General features: G+C 41.6%; 1 protein-coding gene across 11 annotated transcripts in view; it reads left to right on the top strand.

Moving 5' to 3' along the window:
• Positions 1 to 25,992, top strand: part of KMT2C (lysine methyltransferase 2C) — a 274,521-nt gene that overhangs the window by 208,772 nt on the left and 39,757 nt on the right. For 8 of the 11 annotated variants that reach the window (XM_044246888.1, XM_044246885.1, XM_044246882.1 and 5 more), the window contains 13 exons: positions 990 to 1,120; positions 4,815 to 4,995; positions 8,284 to 8,388; positions 9,745 to 9,882; positions 10,063 to 10,095; positions 10,200 to 10,349; positions 15,254 to 15,386; positions 15,635 to 15,849; positions 17,663 to 17,736; positions 19,463 to 19,645; positions 20,014 to 21,900; positions 22,350 to 22,642; positions 24,136 to 25,973. In XM_044246888.1, coding sequence (XP_044102823.1) covers positions 990 to 1,120; positions 4,815 to 4,995; positions 8,284 to 8,388; positions 9,745 to 9,882; positions 10,063 to 10,095; positions 10,200 to 10,349; positions 15,254 to 15,386; positions 15,635 to 15,849; positions 17,663 to 17,736; positions 19,463 to 19,645; positions 20,014 to 21,900; positions 22,350 to 22,642; positions 24,136 to 25,973 — 5,361 coding nt within the window. The remainder of the gene's footprint in view (positions 1 to 989; positions 1,121 to 4,814; positions 4,996 to 8,283; positions 8,389 to 9,744; positions 9,883 to 10,062; positions 10,096 to 10,199; positions 10,350 to 15,253; positions 15,387 to 15,634; positions 15,850 to 17,662; positions 17,737 to 19,462; positions 19,646 to 20,013; positions 21,901 to 22,349; positions 22,643 to 24,135; positions 25,974 to 25,992) is intronic. The other 3 variants (XM_044246890.1, XM_044246891.1, XM_044246887.1) reach the window with 1 other exon arrangement.

Below are 25,992 nucleotides of genomic sequence, written 5' to 3'. Positions count from 1 at the left end.
AGCAAAATCATGGAGAGCTTTACTTGGTTCTGTGTGTATTTCTTTCTGTGGTTCCTCTTTTACCTGAACTTTTTTGGTCTTTGAGGATTCTTTATTTTCTGGTTAGATTACTCTACACTTAATAAGGTTGTTTAAAGAATGTTTATCCACCATTTGTAGTTTTCAGAAGAGTTAGTCCACTTACATATTCAGGTAACAAAAGTACCTTCACTGGTTTCCAGAAGGGGTGTGCCGTTTGCCTTAGGAGTATGAGCCTATCATTTGAGTGCTTACCTATCTGCTTGAAATAGTGTACTTAGTTATTTGCTAATCTCATAGATCAAAATTTTGTTTTCTTTCCATTTCTGATTGATTTTAAGATTGGGCATTCATAGCATATTTACGAGCATATTTTTAGATAGTAATATATTATTACAATATACGTGTACCACAAAAACCCGATTCACAATAAACCCCTGAACTTGGAATTGCTTAATTGAAGAACACACGTTTTTAAAAAGACTTTTGTTGAATTTGCCTGATAAACTCTACAAAAAGGTTGTTCCTGCTAAATTGCCTTTAGTATACGAGTAGCCATTTTCCCCAGGCTCAGGAGCATGTGATTTTTCATTATTTTAATTTTTAACACACTATTGATGTTAAAACAATTTACTGCTCTGCAAGTAAGGAAATGCTCCTTAAGAGACAATAGTAAGCTCATATTGATACTGAATAGACATGCATTGTTTTTTAATGATACTTAAAACTTACTAATAAACTTGCTTTGACATCTTTTTGTGAAAAAGCGTCTTTGTCAAGTCCTGCTGTATACCTTAAACTTACAGTGTTGTATGCCAATTATATCTCAATAAAACTGGAGAGAAAAAAAGAAAAAGCTTGTTTGTTTATATGGATCTTGAGTGTATGTTGCTAAGCTATAAAGTTACTTTGGGTGGATTTGTCTGAAAACTTTAAATACCACAAACTTACAGATGTGACTGCTGTTTCAGGCTGGAGCGAGCACTTACCAGATGCTCTAGTTGACGAATCTGTTTCTGTTACTGAAAACACTGAAAAAATAAAGAAGAGATACCGAAAACGGAAAAATAAGCTCGAAGAAACGTTCCCTGCCTATTTACAAGTAATGCTTTGCTTTACATTATGTTCTGTAGTTGATTAACAAAAGAAATGTGATGTATTGAGTTTTGGAAAAGGTTTTGTTACTTTGTTAATGTTTTTACTTGTTTTAATTCGTTATTATAAGTGCCTTTTTTTTTTTTAACCTTTCAGAGGCCCACAAAATTTTATCTTTTTTGTGCCTTGATACTATTCATGAAGTTCTTTTTTGTCCCAGTTTTCTTACTTCTAAATATTTCATAAGACATAAAGGACATTTTGAACTAGGGAAAGCTCATTCTTCCAAACCATTTGCACCTGTGTGCTCCCCACACCCACGTCCCACGGACAATAGCTCCCTCGGCCAGTACAGGTCAGAGTGATACATTCAGTGAATAAAGATGGCTTTATAGCAGCCAAGTTACAGCTTGAACCACTGTTCACCACTTTTAGAGACCAGGGATCCAAAGCTTTAAGTGGAATTGTAAAATGTGTAAAATTTTTTGTTGTGTAAAATACACATGAAAAAAACATCCCTCAACGTGAAGACATGGATTTCTAGGTGTAGGCTGCATGGAAGTAGAATTCCCTCTAGCTGATCTGTAAGCATGAAGTCACATTGCGTGGTTTGGATGAGTTCCAAGCCACGCGATGCCGTCTGCAGAAGGCCCGGTACTAGAGATAGGGCGGGGCTGGTCCTCTGCCTTCAGGTGTGGAAGTGGCGTTGGAGCACACCATCACGGGGTCTCCATCTGGTCTGTTCCTCCCACGGAATAATGGCCTGCAAAGATACTGCTTTGTTGCTTGCATTGCAGTTATTAGTTTTTTACCTTTATTTTCCAGTCGGCTCTTACTGGTTTTAAAATACATACCCATTCAGCTAGCATCCCGCTTTTTCAGTTTTCGTTTCTGGTAGATTAGAAGTATAAAACTCAAATGCTCGTTTGAGTAAAAAATGTCTTCTGTGTTTAATAAAACTTTTAAGCATAGTGTACAGTATGTAGTAATATATATAAGTAGAAGTTTTTATTAGCTAATATCTTAAGGGCAGTGATCATTTTAGAGTGGGGCCTTTAAGGCTGGAATGACGTCCCAGGTTTGAATTCCACTGTGCTACCAGTTAGCAATTTGATCTCATTCTCTTTGCCATCTGTGTGCCCAGCAATGTTGGGGGATTGAATAGGAGTGTGAACTTGTGCCATACGTGTAGGTTTTCTTTTTTCTTTCTTTTTTTTTTTTTTTTTAAGATTTTATTTATTTATTTGACAGAGATCACAAGTAGGCAGAGAGGCAGGCAGAAAGAGGGGGAAGCAGGCTCCCCGCTGAGCAGAGAGCCTGATGAGGGGCGTGATCCCAGGAGCCGAAGGCAGAGGCTTTAACCCACTGAGCTACCCAGGCGCCCCCATGTTGGCTTTCTTTAAGAAATGTTTTATTTTCCTCGGATTCCCTTCAAATACCCATTCATCCTGTGTACCCCCTTTTTAAACATGTAATAGTCATTTTACTGGTCGGGAGATCTGGCCTTTCATCACATCCTGTTTGGTTCCTCTCATCCCCTTCCCCTCCCTTTCTTGAGAATATTGAGCACATGACCCGCTTCTCCACCTCTGCCTCCTCCTGCTGACCTTCTGAGAGGGCTGTATGTAGGCACGAAGCCTTCTTTAGCTACTTAGGAACACGGGAAAATACTTTGGAAAAGAGTTTTAAGAGTAGTGGATCTGATTTCCTGATCACTGCTATAATCTTGATCTGTTGAGCTGGATTCTTTCCTCTGCTGTCCCTCAGGAACACCTAACCTTTCTTCGGGCAGGGGGATGTGAAGGAATCCTTTGTAATGCTTGCTGTTTCTTGGACATCTCGTGGTAGCAGGTTGTGTTTTTCCCCTACTGAGGGAATGCATAGTGATGAAAGCCCACAGAAGTTTAGCAGCCATTTCCCAGTTTTTCTTTATTAATCTTAACAGTATCAGGATAAACTGTAAATATATAATCTACCCAATAGAAATATTTATGTGGTCTCCTAAGACCTAGTGCGGCTGTGTGACCTTAGGAACCCCTGTGGTACATTTAAAATCTCCAGTTTGTTCTAGGAGTCACATTATGAAATCTGAAGCCATATGGAGCCATTGCTTTATATAAAGTTAACAGAAAGCCATCAGATTGATACGAATGTTAACACCGTTGCTTATAAATAGCACTAAAGTCGTCCTGAGTCACTTAAAGAGAAAAGGTCTTGCTAATCATAGTCTCAGACTTACACCAAAGGCATGAAATAAATGATCTGTCAAGTTCCAAGATTCTCTGCTATTCTTGGTTTTTCCTCACGATAAACTCACTCTTGAGCGGATCATAGTCTACCTGGTGCTCTAACTCTGCTGATTTTCAGATTTTTCTTAGTGAAAAAATCTTTTTTCACTTAAGAAATGTGAAAATTTCAAATCAAATAGATATCACCTCTACGAGACATCATATTCCTCCTTCCCCATCCCTTTGCAGAAGTTAGCATTATTAACAGTTTGGTGCTTATCCTTCCAGAACTCACTCTTTAACTTATTTTTGCCAAGTGGGAATGGTCTTGGCTTGTATTTGATGTTTTGCTGAACACATCATTCAACTTGCCTTAATTCTGTATTTCAGAGCTTTTCTTTGACAGCACAGCTCTGTATCCTTTTAAAAAATTGATGTGTTTTATAGTTTGGGTATCAATAATTTGTTTAGTCATAATGCCTTTGACAGACATTGAAGCTGCTTTCACTTTTGGTATTGTAAAAAATGTTGCAGTGAACCTTTTCTGTGTATGTGTCTTTGGCAAGAGTATGTTAAGTGTTGAGTTTCTGCAAAATTGTTTTCTACAAAGGATCCTTCTTCTAGACAGGACCACCTTAAAGAAAATAGACTAGAGCTTCTGCTCTGGTTGTTGGGTTGAAGTGAAGGGGGGGGAGGCATGTCCCAAGGGCTTCCTTTTGTCCTTCTTACTGATCCTTGAAAAGTTTTGGAGTGATTCTCTAGTTAGTTGTAAGCAACTCAGCTTGAAACACTGGTCTCTTGGGTAGAGGAAGTATATTGAAATGGAGAAATGTTAATATGAGAAAGTGAATAAAAAGCCAAAAGCCTTTAATACTAAATTTTGTGCACATAGTATGGTTCAAATGACTATAAAAAACCCTCTTTCGGATTTATAGCACATTCAGTCTTTAATGTGGCTGTGTGAATCAATATGAGGTTACTAAATCTACCTGAAGTATGTAAATATTAAAGCTGTAGATCAAACCCTTATGTTATTTTCTGCAAGTAATCTATAAATACTAATAATATTCATGAAACCTTAGTTTTTTTAAAAATATGAATCAGTGCCAAGAGTATTACAATTTTATCAGTCTTTAAATTTAATTGTTGCCTAATCTCCTGGAATTAACTGGATTATTATGTTGCAGTTCCTAGAAACATGTTTGACATAAGTGTGTGATTTTATTTGCATAATTTTATTTGTCTCCAGTAAAACTACAAAAATATCTTTTAAAATAAGGGGCCATCTGTATAAAGCAATTGACAGGTTATTTCTGTATTGTTTATATATTTCTGTATTCAGTTTCTGTATTCTTGAATACCAAGTTTTTGTGTTATTTCTGACTTCTTGTCAAAAATGGCAGAATTACCTGTTAGCATTTTAGAATTATATAACTAAATCAGTCATTTTCATATGTGCTTATCTTTATCTAGGAAGCTTTCTTTGGAAAAGATCTTCTAGATACAAGTAGACAAAACAAGCTAAGTTTAGATAATTTGTCAGAAGATACAGCTCAGCTTTCATATAAAACAAACATGAACACAAATTTCTTGGATCCTTCCTTAGATCCACTGCTTAGTTCCTCCTCAACTCCAGCAAAACCCGGGACTCACGGTATGTGGAATAATTTACGATGCGTTCTTTATCATGTGACACTTGGATTCCTTGTAATAAAGCCTTTGAAATGCTTTAGTTTGGCCTCATATGCTTTTAAAAGTCAGCTTCTTTGAAGTGTAATATACATTCAGTAAATGCAAGTACTTGACAGGTCTTTAGGATTTGGCAAATAAATTTGTCGGCGTAACTGCCGCCAAAACCAAGTGCTGCAGAGGAGAATGCTCAGCTTATGTGCTGAGGATAATGTAAGGAGGTGTCATTTTGCCGTAGTCGGTGAGTAATAAATGTAATAACCTTTGATTTAAGTGGGACGGATTTTTGTTAATTCCGTAACCCAAGGAGATGCAGAAGACGGCAGGAGGAGAGAGTGCGGTGGCCGGACCCGGCTGCCAGTCTGCGCGTACTCAGTGGGATACGGTGTGTTAGGTCACCGCTTCTCACTGCCGACCGCTTGGGCCACATGAACCTTTGTTGGTGCGTCGTGGGGTACTTGCAGCATCTCTGTCCTCTTGTCGGGATAACCGGCAGCATCTCCAGGCACTGCCAAATGTCCCTGCAGAACTGCCCCCGATCGAGAACCACTACCTCACGTAGAGTGAACGTGGGGGCTATTTAGAAGCAGGGAAGGGTTTGAGACATTAATATGCCTATAAAGTGATATTAAGGCTCTAGGAGTTTAACTAGTTCAGTATGTAGGAATTACGATCACAGGGTTTCCGCCCCACTTCTAGATTTTTATCTTACTATCAGTCGTATATTGTTTTTCTGACAACCTTCCCCTTTTACTATTGATTACCTTTTTTAAACTCAGTGAATTTGATAAACTCCATTTGGAAAATGATCTTAAGGTGACCTTTTACTGAGAGATGACTTTTGATATATTACAGCTCTGTTAACTTGGCATTACCCTGGGTTGGCATACAGGCTTTTATTTGAACTTCTCAAAATAATTAGAAGCAGTCTTACTGGCTCTTGCGCAGGTACAAGATGTCAGTCTTCTTGTTAGCAGTACGGAAGTTAAATACTGGTCTAAGGCCATGGTTTTTGTTTATCTTAGGAGATCATTTTACTTTTTTTTGATTCTGTTGCTTTAAGTGCTCACCTGTTCTTACCAAGTCAGTATATTGTTAATATATAGCGAAAGACTTGTGGATCCGTCAAACAGTATCTTAATGGAAGGATATCTTCCTGTAAAAATCTTGACTAGCCATTTAAAAACTTAACTAGAATTTACTTTCACTTGAGTTTTTATGAGGAAGAGAACTGAAGTTGGGCAGAAGACATATTGTGGTAGGAAAAACATTGATCTATTCACAAAACTGCAGAGAATGGTTCAGTTGTGAAGCCAGAATGGAGAGGACCAGAATAACACCTGTTCCAAAACCCAGACTGAATGGGACATTCCCTGCAGCTGAACTACTCTGGCCTTTCTAACAGGGAAGCATATGAGTAGCAGCTTGTATCTCATTCAGTATAATCTGTCTATCACAGCAGTTCTAATGATTTGTTGGTAAGATAGAAAAATCCCTTTCTTCAAGTAGGGGTGAACTTTTAAAATATTTTTGAAAAAATGTTAGTTGTAATTTATGTAGTAGAATTCCATTGGTTTAATAACACACAGAATGCCTGAAATATTTCAGATTATTTAACTGAAGGTGTCTAGAGAAGACAGTATTGAAGTGATTTTATTTCTCTAAAAACTTAACAAATATTTGGGCACTTAATTTACCTTACTTTTTGGCTTGAAAAATGAAAGTATTCTTAAAAATTCTGTTTGAGAAGTATGTTAGGTGGGACAAGACTATTTGTGTCTTACAGGGATATTTTATCTAGGATCTTACACGTGTTTTATGTCCCTTCCCCCCTTTTTATAAAAAGTAAAAACACAGTCGACAGGGATTTAAAAATGCAGATGTTTCTTAACTTATATTAGTTATTAAAGCTAGCCTTTTGTCTTACTGATGAGTCTGGAAACCAACTCTGGAGTCCTCCTTGGCTCTTTTATCTGACACTGCGCCCCAGATGCGCCCACAGATTCGTCTCTGCTTCAGGAGGTAGCCCAGAGTCGACCACGTCTTACCTCCACTCCGCCTCCTGCTCTAGAGTGCCTGGTGTGACCACCTCTCAGTTGACTACAGCAGCAGCCTCTTGATAGGTCTCCAGGCCTGCCCTGCTGCCAGCGCTCCCTACGCCCACCTCCCCCAGTCTGTTCTACACACGGAAGCCAGCGCTTTCCCTTTCAGATACCACTCATGTCCCCTTCTAGCTGTCCACCTTCCGACAAGTTCCCGTTCTGCTTTATGTTTCTGAATAGAGCTCAGCCTTCACCATGACTTAGAAAACCATATGGAATCTCACTTGAGCTGCCTTTTATTTCCTACCCCCTCCTTCCCTTCATTGCTGTAGTCAACCACACAGACCACACTTGGCAAAACCCCTCCTGCTTCCGTCTTTCTGTCTGCTTTTCCCTTTGCCTGGAGTGTTCTCTCCATCTTTATGCATCTTACTCCCTTACTCATTTACATCAGTCCTTGGTCATGTCCTTCAAATGGTCTTCCCTGGCCACTTTACCTAATACTTTATCATCTCCACATCTTACTCTTAGTCCTTTGTCCTTACTGTTCTCTTCATAGCACGTACACTGCTGTTACGTATTTGCTGGCTCCCTCTGAGAAAGTGAACAGAGTGAGCGAGCACTTTGTTTGGGTTATTCTGAATTCCCAGTGGCTGGGACAATGCCTGTTAACGTAATCCATAGACATGATTCTGTGGGTCCGGAAATATTTTTGAATAAGTACACGAATGATTAATCAGTATTAAGATCAAGGTTGGAAGTAGGCATCTAACTAGATGGTACTCCTTTATGTTTTACAAGGAATTTCTAAATGCATTTGACTTTGATATTTATCTTCCTTGTCTTATTTTCTAGATGTCGCTTTTAGAAATGTCACTTTCTTAATGCATTTTTTTTTTTTTTGCTTTCTTAGAGCATTCTATTTTACTTTCATTGCCTTTATTTCTCTTATTGGTCTTTAAGTTTTATTGTTAACAAACAGTCACAAAACAAAAGTAGTCTTAATTTTTAATGTTTTTTAATTCAAAACGTAGGTGTGTGTTTTCTTTGAAAAATTCCTTACTTTAGAAGTAATAATCTTACGATTCTAGCACCTAACTCGTATCTGCTGTAGTCTAGATGTTTAGTGAATGGTTGAACGAGTGAGTGTGTTTTAGAACTTAATGTCTAGGACAATATTGAGACTTTAAAAATATACTTGCTATGCTTAGGTACGACTGATGACCCCTTAGCTGATATTTCTGAAGTCTTAAACACAGATGATGACATTCTTGGAATAATTTCCGATGACCTTGCAAAATCAGTTGATCATTCAGGTATCTATGTCTGTATTTGTCTAGTGTCTGTTTTATGATACGGTGAAAGGCGCGTGTGTGTGCTTGTGTGTGTGTGGAATAAGTTTAGTCTTCTCTGAAATGGAAAGAAAGTTTGTTTTGGCTTTGTCAACGAACTCATCATTTTATTTGATCTACCTCAGCCCCTTTGCTTTAGGAGTGGAGATAGCAAGTTAATTTCTGTCGTCTTTCTGATGGCATCAGACTTCAGGCTTGTTGCCCTGCAGTCTTGCTGTGTCCTGTTTCTTCTTTGTTTGTGTGGCTCTCACCTCCCGCTCCTATGGTAACCCTCCATTTATTCGGTTTGGGTCTTGTAGGTCTTCACTTATGCACTTTCCAGGTTGAGAGCTCACCTTTTCCGTTTGGTAAGAAACAGCCATGGGTGACAGCTGACTAGACGTAGTCTTTTCTCTAGTGATTCCAGCTGAAACAGCCTGTAGGTGCATGCGTTCTGTTAGAGTGCTAATTTGTCACTAATCCACCCGCTTTTCCCTTTGTGGGGGCGGCTAAAGCGCGGTACGGCTGTGCTATGCTGTGGGTGACTTTGTCACTAGTACTTTTGTTTTTTTAATGAATGGTTTTATTCTTCTTTTTGTGTAATTTATAGTATTACCCACGTGTTATAGAGTTAGTTCCTAATACAAAAATATATAAGGGCAGACTAAATTTTAGTTTTTAATGGTAGTAGTACTGAGAGAGCATGATAAAGTAGATGATAGACCACTTTTCAATGTGTGTTTTGCCTGGAAACCAGTTTGTATGAAATAAACCATGGTATGTTATAAATATAATCCATATCTTGTTTTGTGACTACAGAATATTTCCAAAATATGATCTGTGGTCGAAATTATTCACAGAAGGATAATGTTGACTAAACATTGAGAATTTCAGAGCATTAATTTTTGTGAAAGTCTGTCCCTCCTGTGTCACACACTACAGGTGATTGTTGAACTATACATTGGAAATGACTATTTCCAAGCTAAAGCAATCACTTACATATTAAATACTACATAGCAGATCTTCTTGTAGGTTACTATATTAATGACGTAGTGCTTATTTTTTGTGGAAGTTTAGAACCACGTGTGTCCTTCTGTTCCTCAGGAGATGTATTTACTTTGATTAAAGTACAACTTTAAGTGGCACTTAAGTTTACATTGTGCCTGATTTTTACCGATTGACCATTCAAATTGATATAAGAACCATGATTAATTTAGAACTACAAACTTTTCATTGCTCTGTCTTAATTGTATTGTTTTATGTTGATGCAGGTAAATAGTGCTGTGCATTTTATGTGAATATTCGGAATTCACTTGTAATCTGTTTACTTTGCTCCTCCAGCCGGAATAGATATTGGTCCTGTTGCTGGTGACCCGTCCTCTTTGCCTCAGCCAAGTGTCAATCCAGGCTCCCGACCATTAAGTGAAGAGCAGCTGGACGGAATCCTTAGTCCTGAGCTAGACAAGATGGTCACAGATGGTAAAATATTTGCCCTACATCTAGGCTTTCTAAAAGACTTGAGTAAATATGATTTTCAAAGATTTCTGCATGCTTCTTTATCATTGAACTTCTCTCCTGATCATTTCTGTGTCAGATGCTGTATTGCGTCAGTACGTTGACATGGTAGTTGTTAATATTTGTGTTTCTGTTTTATCCTAGGAGCGATTCTTGGGAAGTTATATAAAATTCCAGGTACTCGTTTGTGTACTTTGAGTCTATGAAAATGGCATTCCGTGCACTTGGGCTCCGATAGTCTTTTGCTTTAATCTTACTGTCACTGTCATTCTGTGTCACAGAGCTTGGAGGGAAGGATGTCGAAGACTTGTTCACTGCTGTGCTGAGTCCTGCAGCCACTCAGCCGGCCGCGTTTCCGCAGCCTCCCCCGCCCCCAGCGCCGCAGCTGGTGCCCATACACAGTCAGGGTACGTCACCTCTAGAAAAGTTTCGTAAGTACCCTCGTGCAGTTTCTGTGCTGTTGCTGAAGCCAATCAGCCTTGTCCCTTAGAAACAAGGTATACAAACCAAAAGCAGGAAAACCCTCTTTTGTGGCCATGGAACAACACTTAATTTGAATTTATCTCAGTCACTGCCCTACCCGCATGAACTTTCCCAGCCCTCTGGGATCTACTTTGTGACCAGAGTTCTTTTGCTGTGTTGACTGGCAGTGGGGAGAACAGTGCCCGTCTGGCTCCCCTTCCGTCGGCCCTTCCTGCACACACGTTTGGAGACGGACCCCCCGCACCTGGCTGCCCGGCCTCGGCTTCCCTGTCATATCCCGAGTCAGCAGATTGCCACCTCCACACATGGCCCTGTCTTTCCGTTGTGGCAGATGGCACAGCTGTGGATGCCTGTTTGGATAGTTAATGGTTTTCGGATAGTTACAGTTTTTCCTTGAGACCGTGAGCTCCTTGAAGGCTGGGGTCACATCTGTCCCCATCACTGTCTGCTCCCCCATGGAGTGTGTGCTCGGCGCATCCTTTCAGAGTAAATCTGCCACATTTTTCCACTGTCAACTTCAGATCTCTAATTTTGTAGAAATCTGTCTTTGGTCAGTTTTCTTCTACCTACTTGTAACTAGTTGCCAGATAATCTAATTTCTCCGTGTTTCTGGAGAGCTGAAATTGGATGACTTAGACTTAAAATTTGTAGAGGTACGTGAGGGAAACCAGCACCACAGGTGTGGGACTCTCCGTGGGGGTGGGGGTGGGGGTGGTTGGAGTCCCGTGGGGTGATGTGGGTGCTTGGAGATTTGAGCGCAGGGTCCCGTCTCCGTACCCTGTTCTTACTGCTTCATGCTGGTATATTGAGCTAAGGAATTTAATGATGCTTTTCTAACCTTTACATTGTTTTTGTGTAAGTGCTGAAATATGCAAATAATTTAATCTTCTCTTGACTACCAATTTTGTGTATACATGAAAAATGTTATAATGCACATAATTAAAATATTTTAGTTTCTGCTGGTTTAGCCTCTAAACATAAATTTACCTTGACTAAACATGTGATTTACATTTGGATAAAATAGACTCATCATAAGTGCTTCTTGTCTTAATTGTTCCCATATGTTTCCTTAATGATTAAGAGTGCAACACTTCAGTATTTCTCTTCTCAGCATATTAAAAAATCCGTATCTCCATGTTTTCTGAAATGGAAAATAATGATTTTAGAAATCAAATCAAATCAAAGATGCTTTTTTTGGAGAGCGGGCATATGCTCATGGGTAGGGGGAAGAGGGTAGGAGCAGAGGATGAGAGGGAGAGAGAATCTTAAGCAGCCTCCGTACCCAGCACTGAGCCCGAAGGGGGACTCAGTCTCACAACAGCTCATGACCTGAGCTGAAATTAAGAATTGGACACTTAACTGACTGAGCCACCCAGGCACTCCAAAGATTCTTTTTTTAAAAGGATTTATTCATTTTAGAGAGCTAGTGAGAGAAAGTGTGGAGGGGCAGAGGGAGAGAAAGAGAATCCTAAGCAGGCTCCATGCCCAGAGCAGACCCTGATGTAGGGCTTGAGCTCAAGACCCTGAGATCAGGACCAGAGCTGAAATTAAGAGTCAGAGGCTCAACTGACTGCACCACCCAGGTGCTCCAAGATGCATTTTTTAATAAACAATTTCACTGTCATTATTTAAATCCTCTCACAGTGTAGGCTCATTTTTGAAAGGTTTTGAGGGGATGCCTTTGTTTTGTTAGGTGCTTATGTGTGACACAAAGATGAGAGAGACTCCTCCTGGAAGGAATTTTCATCCTGCTATCGTAGACTTTCAGGTGTACAGCTAGTTTATATCACAGTAGACCATGGTTCAAGTAGGACCTTCAAAGTCATTAAGATACCATGTTTTGGAGAATAATAGTTCTGACTTAAGCATGACGAGGCCACATACATAGTGACACATAGATATTCAGTAATGGCAACTTGAACATTTTCTAGAGCAAAGAGGAGTAAGTGGGTAGCGTTTAAGAAGCAAAAGTAGAAAATGCACTTGGGTCCAGATTGTACGTAAATGGCTGTGAAAATAGGCAGTGGCAGTTGGCCTTTTCTTCTGCGGGTTACTTAGAGCCGTCCGAGATCTCACACCAGTGATGTGACCTGATGGGTTACATGTTTCGGCACTATTGGGAAGGAGTTCGAGACAAGGGTTTTACTAATGAGTTTATTGTGGTTGGGGCTAGGTGAAAATTTGGGTTCCATGCATGTAAGTGTATTTGCAGTGCTAACTGAAAAAAGCCAGCGGATATGAGAGTGATGTTAGAACACAGAGGACTCTGCTACTGAGTGGTTGTACGGTACTAGGAAAGTGGGACAAAAGTGGACTGATGGGAGCCAGGCTTGCCTACAGGTAATCAGGCTGTGTACCTGAAGCGCAGAACAGAGGGGACTTGGGGGGGGGTCTGTGCGAGTGTTAGAGGGCAGTAGAGATATAACATTTCGTTTTAGACCACTGTTAGTTGGTTGGAAATGATGATACACATTGTTCAGACTTACAGGCGGAGTTACTTGTGGCTGTTAGGCAATATGTGCTGTAGAGTACAGAATCTTGAAGAACTCTTAAATGTGATGAATTACAAGCTTAACTCTCCAGACTTACATTAGATGTGCAGTTAGGTGTTCCTCTTCTTTCTCCTTTTTAAGAGTTACGTGAAAGTGAAAAAAGCAGTGATGGAGACTGCCTGAGAGGCCTAGGGTCTTAGAGATGAGGATTGTTAGAGATCGGGGACAAGGTGGGGTAGAAGGAGTGCTTGACAGATGTTTCATTGGACAGTAGAATTGCTGGTGATCTTCGGCCGAGTCCCTTCAGTAGCAGTAGTTGAGGAAGGGAGCCGGAACGCAGTGTCAGAAGGTCAGAAAGCGGAGAAAGGAAATTTCAAGAAGATTGAGATAGAATACATTGAAATCACGTTAGTGGAAGGTTAAGTGAAGTAACTTTTCTATCATTACTGTGATTCATGCCTCAAACATTACTTCTGTAAGCTGGTATCATCAGGTTGAGTTGCACGGTAGACGACAGAGACTGAGGACAACACTTTTTTTTTTTTAGTTAAAATAGTAATGAAGGAAAAATGCTTTGCATTTACTTCCGTGTCCTTGCACAAGTTATCTAACCTCTGGGTCTTTGCTTCAAAGGAGCTACATGTGATAACCCATTTCCTAGGTGGTGGTGAGGATCCAGCAGGTAATACATGCAAAGCTTTCAGAACAGTGCTTGGCATATAGGGAGATGCTTCATCAACTAGTGTTATGGAAGGGTTTGATATGGTCCTGTTGCGGTGAAGATAGTGCTGACATGGATCACATTGTCATTATCAATAAAGAAGCTTTTGTTTCTCTTAATTACATGAAAGACATTTGAGATTTTTCAGTCAAATCTTAACACTCCTTAATGGAACCTACTTTTCATTGAAACCAAAAATAGAGGTAACATTCTGCTTGGGATAAAAGCAGAAATGTTGTTCCCTTATCTCCTCCTTGAAGGGAACATAGATGTCCTGAGACACTTGCCACTGTTGTGTTCTGATCCAGAGGGTCCAGCTCTAGCACTCAGTAGAATAAGCCCTACTTGGGAAGTCAGATAGCTTGTTGGAAGTTCTTGGGACAGAATCCTGAAAGCCTGTGGTAATCCATCCCAGTGTCCTCCCATAAGAACTGGAGACGTCTAAACTCGGAGTTGTTCCAGTTAGAGGGTCTGGTTTAGGTGACAGGACGTTATGCGGTTCCAGACTTGTGGGTGAGATGCGGCTCCTGGTGGTTCTTGGTTCTAAAGGCATGACAAAGTCCTTGTTAGGAGCTCTCTGTCATTACACCAATTGGGCCAAATATTAGCCAACTCTGTAACTGTATATCCATTTGTATAATTGACTGTTGATGTAGACATGAGTCTCCTACTGTTAGTCTGGGTGTTGCAACAGAGGCCATGCACTTAGTAGGTCTCTAGATTGGGAGGAGATTTTTGAAGGTAGAGAAAGCTGTGCAGATAAGGACAGTTGGCTGTTCCTCAATAGTTCAGACCAGTAGAGGATCATAATAATCAAAGTTGGAGTTACCTGCTTGAGGAGAGTTAGGGGATGCACATGGTGGTCTTACTACGGTTTGCCTACTAGCTGTTTAGGAAGAAGATGATCAGAGATTTGAAGCTTATAAATAAGCTGGAATGAGAGTTAAAATGTGTGTGGGTTGAAACTGCAAGCACGTAATGAAAATGAGGCCCAGAACAGAATGTATGTATTTTTAACAATAATCATCTGTTTGATAATGGTAGATGAAATATTGCTTGTTCCAAATAATTTTAGACCACGTACCAGCTTAAGAATCATGGATGGTTTTTTTGTATTAACACCAACAGGGGTAAAATATAAAGAACCATCTGTTTGTAAATTTTGAATGAAGAAGAGAAAGAATATTTGATGAAATTTACTAGCATTTGCTGCAGAGTCATTCTTTCTGTGGAGCTGACACATAAGGAGTAGCTCACCGCACGCCAGGCACCGTGCTGGGAAGGCCCATCCGTTGTGACAGTGACGTCACAGAGTAGCTTCATGCTGTAGAAGCAGTGACTGACTCTTTTTTAACGGGGAGCAGAAATCAAGCTCCAAGCCCAAGGCTGTCTTACTCCGACACACTTGCTCTCTGCAGTACACTGTGATGAAGCAGGGAAAAGTACAAAGACCATATTGCAAAATAGTATAACCAAAAATTACTCTTTGTGCAATATTTTAGCTTCATATTGAAATAAAAAGCCTAATTTTAAAGAGTGCTAGGAATGTTTCTTTGGAAATATTACTCAAAAATTAGCTGCTTTTTAAAAGTTATTTATGAATGATATGCCAACTGAATTGTTGCTTTCTTCTTTAAAGATGTTTTTTCCCGGATGCCACTCATGAATGGCCTTCTCGGGCCCAGCCCGCATCTCCCGCACAATTCTTTGCCTCCAGGAAGTGGATTGGGAACTTTCTCTGCCATTGCACAGTCTCCTTATGCTGATGCCAGGTATTATAGGCTCGTTTTCCATGGAAACTTAAGTTGCAGCAATTCTTATTATAAAAATGTTAATTGGTCTATCTTACGTTGCTTTGTACTGTATAAGTGTATGTTACATCTATTAGGATATTTGCTAAAAATTATCTAACATGTTATCTACTTTGTAATAAGAAGAGGTCTTAAGGAAATTGTACTTGACCATAGTATTTAGAAAGTAATTTTATGTATATGAAGTCAAGTTATTTATTATTTCCCAGGGATAAAAATCCAGCATTTAATCCAATGGCAAGTGATCCTAACAGCTCTTGGACATCATCAGCTCCCACGGGGGAAGGAGAAAACGATACAATGTCAAACGCCCAGAGAAGTACACTGAAGTGGGAGAAGGAGGAGGCTCTGGGAGAAATGGCAACAGTAGCACCCGTTCTCTACACAAACATTAATTTCCCCAACCTGAAGGAGGAATTCCCTGGTAATTCATGGATATAGTATTGCTATCTGTGTTACCAGCTTTCCTGCATGTGCAGTGCCTGATTGTTTTTTTGTTACTGTAGTAGAAAGACCATGTATCAACACTAAATTTCATCAGGTACGACTGCATACCATGTGAAGACCCCATAGGTGTCTAGAAAGATCTTGCATTTTCTCAGTCCTAGACCCTGTATCCCTTTGCATATTTCCTAAAAGTTAATTTCAGTTAATGAAATAATCTATTTTCCTGCTCTTAGCAGTCCTTCTAAATGTGAAACTCAGTGTTGTGTTACATGTGTAACTCTACCAAAAAAAAAAAAAAAAATCCAGAACAGGAACTCATCATGTAGTCAAGAGTACAGTTAGGCTCTGTCTGTTCCCAACCAAGCTAACTCAGTAGTATTTGCCCCTTTCCCCAACAGTCCAGCCTATTTGAAAAAAGTCAGATAGTATAAAGGTACCATTTTTGAAAATTCTGCTTAACCAGAGGATGAACTGTTTAGATTAATGGAATGTCATTTATAGAATATTTTTAAGCAAACATTGGTTAATTATGGTGAGTTCGTGTTGCCAGACAGACCAGGATAGAAAACGTTATTCACACTCTGTCTTAGAGTTGTTTCCCTGCTACCAGCATATAGTGCTTTTTTAAAAAAAATTTTAAATTTTTAATTTTTGTTTATTTTTATTTATTTATTTGACAGACAGAAAGCACAAGTAGGCGGGGAGTCAGGCAGAGAGAGAGAAGGAAGCAGGCTCCCCACGGAGCAGAGAGCTGGATGTGGGGCTTGATCCCAGGACCCTGGGATCATGACCTGAGCCGAAGGCAGAGGCTTTAACCCACTTAGGCACCCAGGCAACCCAGGTTATAGCTCTTTTAAATAACCTGGGGGTTACCCAGAAGTGGATTTTCTTAAAGATGACATCTGTCTTTCAGGTGTCTCTTTGTGCTACTTTATTCATTCTGTATAGAAATAAATGCTACCTTACAGAACAATAAAAATCAGTGGTGTAGTACAGGGTTGTCTAGTAAAGGAATATACATACTTTTCAAATACTGTTTATCCCACCTTCATTGGCTGTTTATAGATGAGCATATCTGGCTCTATTAAGTCACTTTGGATTAATGTCCATTATCCTTAGAGTAGAACTATGATTTTTTTTTAAGTAATTTTATTATGTGATTTTATTATATGATTCTAGAACCCCATGAGTTAACATGTTAAGGCTGTTGCTATGTCACCATCTTCATTGGCTTTCTTAAAACTTTTTTTTTAATGGCTTAATCATTTCTACATTTATCACTGTTGATTTCACCATATTTCACTTTGTTTACTGTCCTGACACTGTGAATTTTATAGAAATGATTTGAAATTGTTAGTTTTCCATATGTTTGTTGTGCACAAATGCTGGTGAGATTCTTATTTATAATTATGATTACTTCTTTTGGTCAGATTAATAGACTTCTCTTGAGTACAGATATTTCATAAAACTCTTAGGTTTGGTTCTGTCTAGTAGCCTCTACATGGTTGAGGGAGCGTGTTACATTTGGCTTAACTTTATCTTGGCAGCTTAGCCCATTTGATTTAAAAGCTTCCCCATTCTCTAGTGAGATGGTTAATAAGGCAACACTTCATTTAGCAGATATTTGTTTGGCCTACTCTGTGCCTGGAACTTTATGCCACACAAAGAACTGAACTTAGGGCCACCCATTTTAGGAGAACGTAGCCAGACTAAGTTGTCTGTCAGCAACGCATGGCGACGCGTCCTGACCTCGCCTCTGGAAATGTGTGTGCCGTGCTTTTCTGTTGCAGACTGGACCACCAGAGTGAAGCAGATTGCCAAGCTGTGGAGAAAAGCCAGCTCACAGGAAAGAGCGCCTTACGTGGTATTTACCAAAACTCCCATGTATCAGATTCTTTTTTTTTTTTTTTTTAAGATTTTATTTAATTGTTAGAAAGAGTGCAGAAGCAGGGGGAGACGCAGGCAAAGGGAGAAGCATGCTCCCCGCTGAGCAAGGAGCCCAGTGTGGGACTCCATCCCAGGGTCCTGGGATCATGACCGGAGCTGAAGGCAGGCCCTTACTTAACTGACTGAGCCACCCAGGCGTCCCTATATTAAGTATATACAATACCTAAACCTTACTTTTGTTGTCTTGGGTTAATAAAAAGATTTACCATCGCACAATATACATCTTAATACTTGCACAATTAATAAACAGCTTTGTTTTTATAGTGATTTCCTAATTTATTATGCCTTAAGGTAGAATGTGGTGTTTTCATAAGCTGGCTAATTAGAACCACAGTATTGAAGATTGAAATCAGTTATTTTAGGAGCATATTTAATTCATTTCACTTTTTTAGAAAAAATATTTTATTTATTTATTTGAGGGAGGGAGAGCTCATACAGGGAAAAGCAGACTCCCTGCTGAGCAGAGAGCCTGATGCGGGGCTGGATCCCAGGACCCTGAGATCATGACCTGAGCTGAAGGCAGAGGCTTAACCCATTGAGCCACTCAGGCTCAATTTTACTTAAAAATAGTTTCATCTCTTCGAAAGAGAACTAATTTTTTTTTTTAAAGATTTTATTTATTTGTTAGAGAGAGAGAGATACAGAGTGCAAGCACAGGCAGACAGAGTGGCAGGCTAGAGGCAGAGGGAGAAGCAGGCTCCCTGCTGAGCAAGGAGCCCGATGTGGGACTCGATCCCAGGACGCTGGGATCATGACCTGAGCCAAAGGCAGCCGCTTAACCAACTGAGCCACCCAGGTGTCCCAAGAGTACAAATTTTTGAGGCTACATTAGTGTGCCTCAGTTTCTTCTACAATAAGCTTTTTTTGTGTGTTAAGTTTAATGATGATGTGTGTTTTGTGTATTTTGTAAGAGACATACCTGGACACCTTTAAGGAGCTTTTGAAACACGATCTTTGTGAGAAATAGGATATTTTATAATAAGGGTCACAGTTTAGATGGTGAATTATTTTCTCCCAAAGAGCCAGATTAAGGTTTTCAGCTTCATCCAAATCCTGGCTTCCCTTTTAAAGCATATTAAATGGACCTTATTGTTTTGAAAAATATATGCATTTATTTTCCAACTTGGCTTTCAGTGCATATATTGTCAGAGATAATGAATGTTTGGGTAAAGCAAAATAATGTTTTTGATGTGTTGATAATGCCTTGTTTTCTTTCAACTTGACTGTGGTAAGGTAAAGGCAGGATATTTTTAGTGTTTCTAACTATTTTCTTTAATGCTAAGCTTCAAATTCCAGATTTTAGATTTAGAGGATTGATTAGATATTTTCCTTTACTCTCAGTTGGCGGGGAGGTTAATTTTTCCATTTTTGAAGGGTCCTTGAAGATTAGAATTGAGAATAATAGATTACTGGGTTCTCTAGCCTGGTGCAGACAGCGCGATAGGAACCCATCCTCCGCTGAGGTGACGTGGGTTAAACATGGGGGGAGACGGGGCCGTGTCCAGAGGCTTCACACCAGAGCCTGGAGGCTCTTTTCAACTCTTTAACCCAACTTTATCGTATGAAGTTTATCATAGTTTTACTTTGTTTTGTGAAACATGTTACATTTGTTGGAATATAACTTCCTCCTTCTTTTTCCAAAGCAAAAAGCCCGAGACAACAGAGCTGCTTTACGCATTAATAAAGTGCAGATGTCAAATGACCCGCTGAAGAGGCAGCAGCAGCAGGACAGCGTCGATCCCGGTTCTCGCGTCGACTCGGACCTCTTTAAAGACCCACTGAAGCAGCGAGAATCCGAGCATGAACAGGAATGGAAATTTCGACAGGTGTGTGTTTTTGTTTTTAATCATTTGCTTCTAAATTGCATTTTTACTGTTTGCGAGGAGAGCAGCCCATGCCATTATTTCAGGAGATAGTTGTTATTAGAGTATGAAAGTGAGATGAAAGTAGGCTTCCCTTCCTCAGTAAGTGGACGTTGGGAGGTCACGGAAACCTCCTGGACCATGCGCGGCGGCCCGCGCGAGTGGGATGCGATGCGTGATCACGGCTCCTCTTTGCGAGTTTGTGATCTGATGCGCGCCCCGTCTGGTGGCGGATGGCATCAAACAAATGAATTTTCTGTCGCTTTTTCCTCCCACGACCATTACGTTCTTTTTCTCAACCACGCGGTCGCCTTCTCTCTCCCGCCCCACAGCAAATGCGCCAGAAGAGCAAGCAGCAGGCCAAGATCGAAGCCACGCAGAAGCTCGAGCAGGTCAAGAACGAGCAGCAGCAGCAGCAGCAGCAGCAGCAGCTCGGGGCACAGCCCCTCCTGGCCCCTTCCGGCTCGGACACCCCCAGCAGCGGGATGCAGAGCCCCCTGACCCCGCAGCCTGGCAACGGAAGTGTGTCTCCCGCGCCTGCCTTCCATAAAGACCTGTTTGCGAAGCAGCTCCCCGGCGCCCCCACCTCTGCGCCGTCGGATGACGTGTTTGTAAAACCACAGGCCCCTCCTCCGGCGGCCGCTCCGGCCCGCGTGCCCCTGCAGGAGGGCCTGCCGCAGCCTCAGGCCTGTCAGCCGGCCTCCCCGCACGTGTTCTCGCCGGGAGCCTCTCACTCCCGACCGCCATCTCCAGTGGATCCTTACGCGAAAATGGTTGGCACCCCAAGACCACCTCCTGCGGGCCATAGTTTTTCCAGAAGAAACTCTGCTACGCTGGCAGACAGCTGTGCCCCTCTGCCTTCAGTCTCGAGGCCTCCTCAAATCACTGAAACAACAGCAAATAGGCCGTCCCCAGTCAGAGATGGATGTTCTTCCTCCACAACGAATAGTGACCCCTATGCAAAGCCTCCAGACACACCCAGACCCATGATGACAGATCAGTTTCCCAAACCCTTGGGCCTCCCCCGATCCCCTGTAGTTTCCGAACAAACTGCAAAAGGTCCTCTCGCAGCTGGAACCAATGATCACTTTACTAAACCATCTCCGAGGACAGATGTATTTCAAAGACAGCGGATAGCTGACCCATATGCACGACCCTTGCTGACACCTGCCCCTCTTGATGGGGGTCCTGGACCTTTTAAGACTCCAATGCAGCCCCCTCCATCTTCCCAGGATCCCTATGGACCCGTGTCACAGCCACCAAGGCGATTGCCTGTTGATCCTTATGAAAGGCCTGCTTTAACACCAAGACCTGTAGATAACTTTCCTCATAACCAGTCAAGTGACCCATATAGTCAGCCTCCCCTAACCCCACATCCGGCGATGAATGAATCTTTTGCTCATCCTTCAAGGGCTTTTTCCCAGCCTGGAACAATATCAAGGCCAACATCTCAGGACCCATATTCCCAACCCCCAGGAACTCCACGACCTGTTGTAGATTCTTATTCCCAACCCTCAGGAACATCTCGCTCCAATCCAGACCCTTACTCTCAACCTCCTGGAACCCCACGGCCCACCACGATTGACCCTTATAGTCAGCAGCCACCAACCCCGAGGCCGTCTACACAGGCAGATTTGTTTGTTACATCTGCCGCTAATCAGAGGCATGCGGATCCGTATGCCCATGCCCCTGGAACACCAAGACCTGGGGTTTCTGTTCCTTACTCTCAGCCACCAGCAACACCAAGGCCAAGGATTTCGGAGGGTTTTGCTAGGTCCTCGATGACAAGACCAGTCCTCATACCAAATCAGGATCCTTTCCTGCAAGCAGCACAGAATCGAGGAGCAGCTTTGTCTGGCCCATTGATAAGGCCACCTGATGCATGTTCCCAAACGCCTAGGCCACCTGGACCTGGTATTTCAGACACGTTTAGCCGAGTCTCCCCATCTGCTACTCGTGACCCCTATGATCAGCCTCCAATGACTCCGAGATCTCAGTCTGATTCTTTTGGAACAAGTCAAGTCACACACGATACTGTTGATCAGTCAAGGCCTGGCTCGGAGGGGAGCTTCGGCGCACCTTCCCACTCTCCGATGACTTCTCAAAGCCAACAGTTTTCCGGTGTCCCCCATCTTCCTGGACCTGCACCCACGTCAGGAGTCACTGATACACAGAATACCGTAAATATGTCACAAGCAGAGACAGAGAAATTGAGACAGGTAAAAACGCATCCTATCTTCACAGGGGTTTTAAGTGTATTATTTGAGAAAGCTGTTCATTTCACAAACTGAGTAATTTCTACACAGATGTTAAAGTTTATCTTTGTAGAGTTTGTCATACTACAAAGAAGAAAAATGAAATTGGTAAAATTAATGCAGTTGAATTTGATATATTCTGTATCTTATTTTTGATCTTCATGAGTTTGTATGGGAATTATTAAATATGAAAACATTCAATTTTATGATTCTTGTGTGGTGGGGAAAAGGACCCAAATTATTACTTTGTTCTTATAACCTGTTGAATAGTTAAGTACATCTGGTGTTTTATCAAAGTTGTGAACACTGAGATATTTTAAGCATCACCACAGTAACACATTGGAAGTATTTGGACTTAAAAAGCCATCCACTCATTGTCAGACGTCCCGTGACTGTCGATTCTTTCCCTCCAGCGGCAGAAGTTACGTGAGATCATCCTCCAGCAGCAGCAGCAGAAGAAGATGGCAGGCCGGCAGGAGAAGGGGTCGCAGGACCCCGCGGCGGTGCCTCACTCGGCGCCCTTGCCGCGCTGGCAGCCCGAGAGCGTCAGCCAGGCTTTCAGCCGGCCTCCACCCCCCTATCCCGGGAACATCACGTCACCCGTTGTCCCTCCTCTAGGACCCAGATACGCAGTTTTCCCAAAAGATCCACGTGGCCCCTATCCTCCTGACGTTACCAGTATGGGGATGAGGCCTCATGGATTCAGGTAATGCTTTTAATTTCATGCCACATTTAAACTGCTAGAAGGGAATAGAAAAATGAAGTTACTGCTGAGATGCTGTTAATACTTTTTACTTTTTGATTCCTTTGAGATATAATCAGTGTTATTTTCCACTAATGAGAGGTCATGGAGTTTTCTTTTTTTAGCCCCTGGAGAACTCTGTAGACTCTTCAAACCCTCCCTCAGTTATTAAGTATCGACTGTTAGGGGTACATTGTAGCCACAGGCAAGCAGCTCATCAGTCCGTCTGATCTGTAGCGTGGAGCTGCCTCTTTAGTTCGGTGAAACTTTCTGGATTGTGATGAGTGAACATTGTCCTTGCCACAAATTTTCCATTTTAATGTACTTTGTAAATAACTGTGGAGATTTCCAGATTGATGGGCTGTTTTCCTCCAGGAGCTTTTCTTGAGGAGAGAGGGTTGTACAGGTAGCGGCATCGTTTCTTGGAGTGAGTGCAGTGGCTGGTAGGAGGGTCGGTCCCAGACGTGGCGCAGTAGAGTTCTTTAGGACATGCTTTGGTTTGGTCATGTATGTTTTTTCAGTCCTAATACCTATCTCCATGATAGTCTTAGCCTGATTTTCCTTTTTTCTTCCTCAGTTACTATTTATGCCTGTTATTCTCTTTTATATTTACTTAAAAATTGCCTTTAATTTTTTTAGAATGAGGTATAGTATAAATAATAAAAATAGTCCTATAATTTATTCATCTACTAAGTTTTTACAGGTGATGCCTAGCCTTCTTTATCTCTTACTGCCTCCTGTCATCATCCCTTTTAAGCAAATAGATCAGTCGTTTCGGTCATCATACCCATGCCTTTGTCTTCTCAAGGACAGAGGCCTAGAAGTCTCTCCAGTATGGGGCCCCTTGGTGGCTCAGGCACTAGGCATCTGCCTTCAGCTCAGGTCATGATCCCAGGTTCCTGGGATCGAGCCCTGCATCGGGCTGCCTGCTCAGCAGGAAGCTTGCTTCTCCCTCTCACACTCCCCCTGCTTGGGTTCCCTCTCTCACTATGTCTCTCCCTGTTGATAAATAAACAAAATCTTTAAAAAAAAAAAAAAAGTCTCTCCAGTATAATTTGTTAGACCACCTGCTTTCTTCAGGCATCTCTCCACCCCATATCAGCCTTTCCTTATAACCTCTTTAAATAAGGAAAAAAGGGACTCTTACTCTAGTAGTATTAACGCTTATTTCTGAACATTTGATTGCATCTGCTTACTGTCAGGAGTATGCAGTTTATGTTGTCTTAGATTATTTGCCTTTAGAGCTCAGATGTGGTGAGCATTGTAAGGTACTTAGCAAAAATTACTTGTGTATAGATACTTTGTAAGTGCTTTCTAATGTGATAATTTTGATTTGCTAAGTCGTTGTATTTGGCAACATTAATTTTGTATAGGAGTTTAATCTAAAGCCGTTCCTTTTTCAACCTAACTCTAAATTCAGCAGGATTCTTAATATTAACAATTTGCTTTTTTTTTAGATTTGGATTTCCAGGAGGTAGTCATGGTACCCTGTCAAGTCAAGAACGCTTCCTTGTACCTCCTCAACAAATACAAGGATCCGGGGTTCCTCCACAGCTGAGAAGATCGATATCTGTAGATATGCCAAGGCCTTTAAGTAACGCACAGATGAATAATCCCGTTGGCCTTCCTCAGCATTTTCCACCACAGAGTCTGCCGGTTCAGCAGCATAACATACTGGGCCAAGCATTTATTGAACTGAGGCATAGGGCCCCTGATGGAAGGCCACGGCTGCCCTACACTGCTTCTCCCGGCAATGTCATAGAGGTACCTTCTCATCCAAGACATGGAAACTTCATTCCCCGGCCCGACTTTCCAGGCCCTAGACACACAGAGCCCTTGAGACGACCTTCTCAAGGTCTACCAACTCAGCTGCCTTTGCATCCAAATTTGGAACAAGTGCCACCATCTCAGCAAGACCAAGGTCATCCTGCCCATCCATCTTCTATGGTCATGAGGTCTCTCAGTCATCCCTTAGATGGAGAGTTTTCAGAGGCCTCTTTGTCAACATCTACACCAGCTGAAACAACGTCTGATAATTTACAGATAACCACCCAGTCTTCTGATAGTCTTGAAGAAAAACTTGATTCTGATGACCCATCTGTAAAGGAACTAGATGTTAAAGATCTTGAAGGGGTTGAAGTCAAAGACTTGGATGATGAAGATCTTGAAAATTTAAATCTAGATACAGAAGATGGCAAGGGAGATGAATTGGATACTTTAGGTAATTTGGAAACTAATGATCCCAACCTGGATGACCTTTTAAAGTCAGGAGAATTTGATCTCATTGCATACACAGATCCCGAACTTGACCTAGGAGATAAGAAAAGCATGTTTAATGAGGAACTAGACCTAAATGTTCCGATTGATGATAAGATAGATAATCAGTGTGTATCTATTGAACCAAAAAAAAAGGAGCAAGAAGACAAAACTGTGGTTCCTCCTGATAAACATTCTCCATGGAAAAAATCCACAAGTACCAGTGAGATAAAAACAGAAGTACTATCTCCAAATTCTAAAGGGGAAACCAAATGTGAAAGTGAGAAAAGTGATGAGAGTAAGGATAATGTTGACACTCCCTGCTCACAGGTTTCTGCTCACACAGACATAAATGATGGAGAGAAGGCTTCCTTGCAGTCCTGTGACACAGACCTACTTGAGAAAAGAGCTAATCGAGAAACTGCTGCTTCCAACACAAGTGGTGTTCGTGGCTCCACTCAGCTGCCCGCTGAGGACGTAATAAACTCCTGCAGCATAACTGGATCAACTCCAGTTCTCTCGAGTTTACTTGCTAATGAAAAATCCGATAATGCAGACATCAGGCCATTGGGGTCTCCACCACCAACTTTGCCAGCCAGTCATGTGTCGTCACCGTCCAGTCATGTGTCGAGTTTGCCACCTCCTTTGATGACACCACCTGGTCACGCTTTGGACGGTACCGTGAATTCTAATGTGGCGGTCGTCTCTAGAGTAAACCATACTTTTCCTCAGGGTGTGCAGGTAAATCCAGGATTCATTCAGGCTCAGTCAGCAGTTAATCATGGTTTTGGGACCGGAAAACCTACAAATCAAACTGTGCCTCTAACAAATCAGTCTGGTACCAGTGGCATGTCTGGACCCCAGCAGCTAATGGTTCCTCAAACATTAACCCAGCAGAATAGAGAGAGGCCCCTCCTTCTAGAGGAACAGCCTCTGCTTCTACAGGATCTTCTGGATCAAGAGAGACAAGAACAGCAACAGCAGAGACAGATGCAAGCCATGATTCGTCAGCGGTCCGAGCCATTCTTCCCTAATATCGGTAGGAATTCCTTGGACTT

The sequence above is a fragment of the Neovison vison genome, chromosome 4 (genome assembly GCF_020171115.1).
Source record: "Neovison vison isolate M4711 chromosome 4, ASM_NN_V1, whole genome shotgun sequence".
NCBI classification, from domain to species: domain Eukaryota; kingdom Metazoa; phylum Chordata; class Mammalia; order Carnivora; family Mustelidae; genus Neogale; species Neogale vison.
This window is presented reverse-complemented; position numbering and strand designations above follow the sequence as displayed.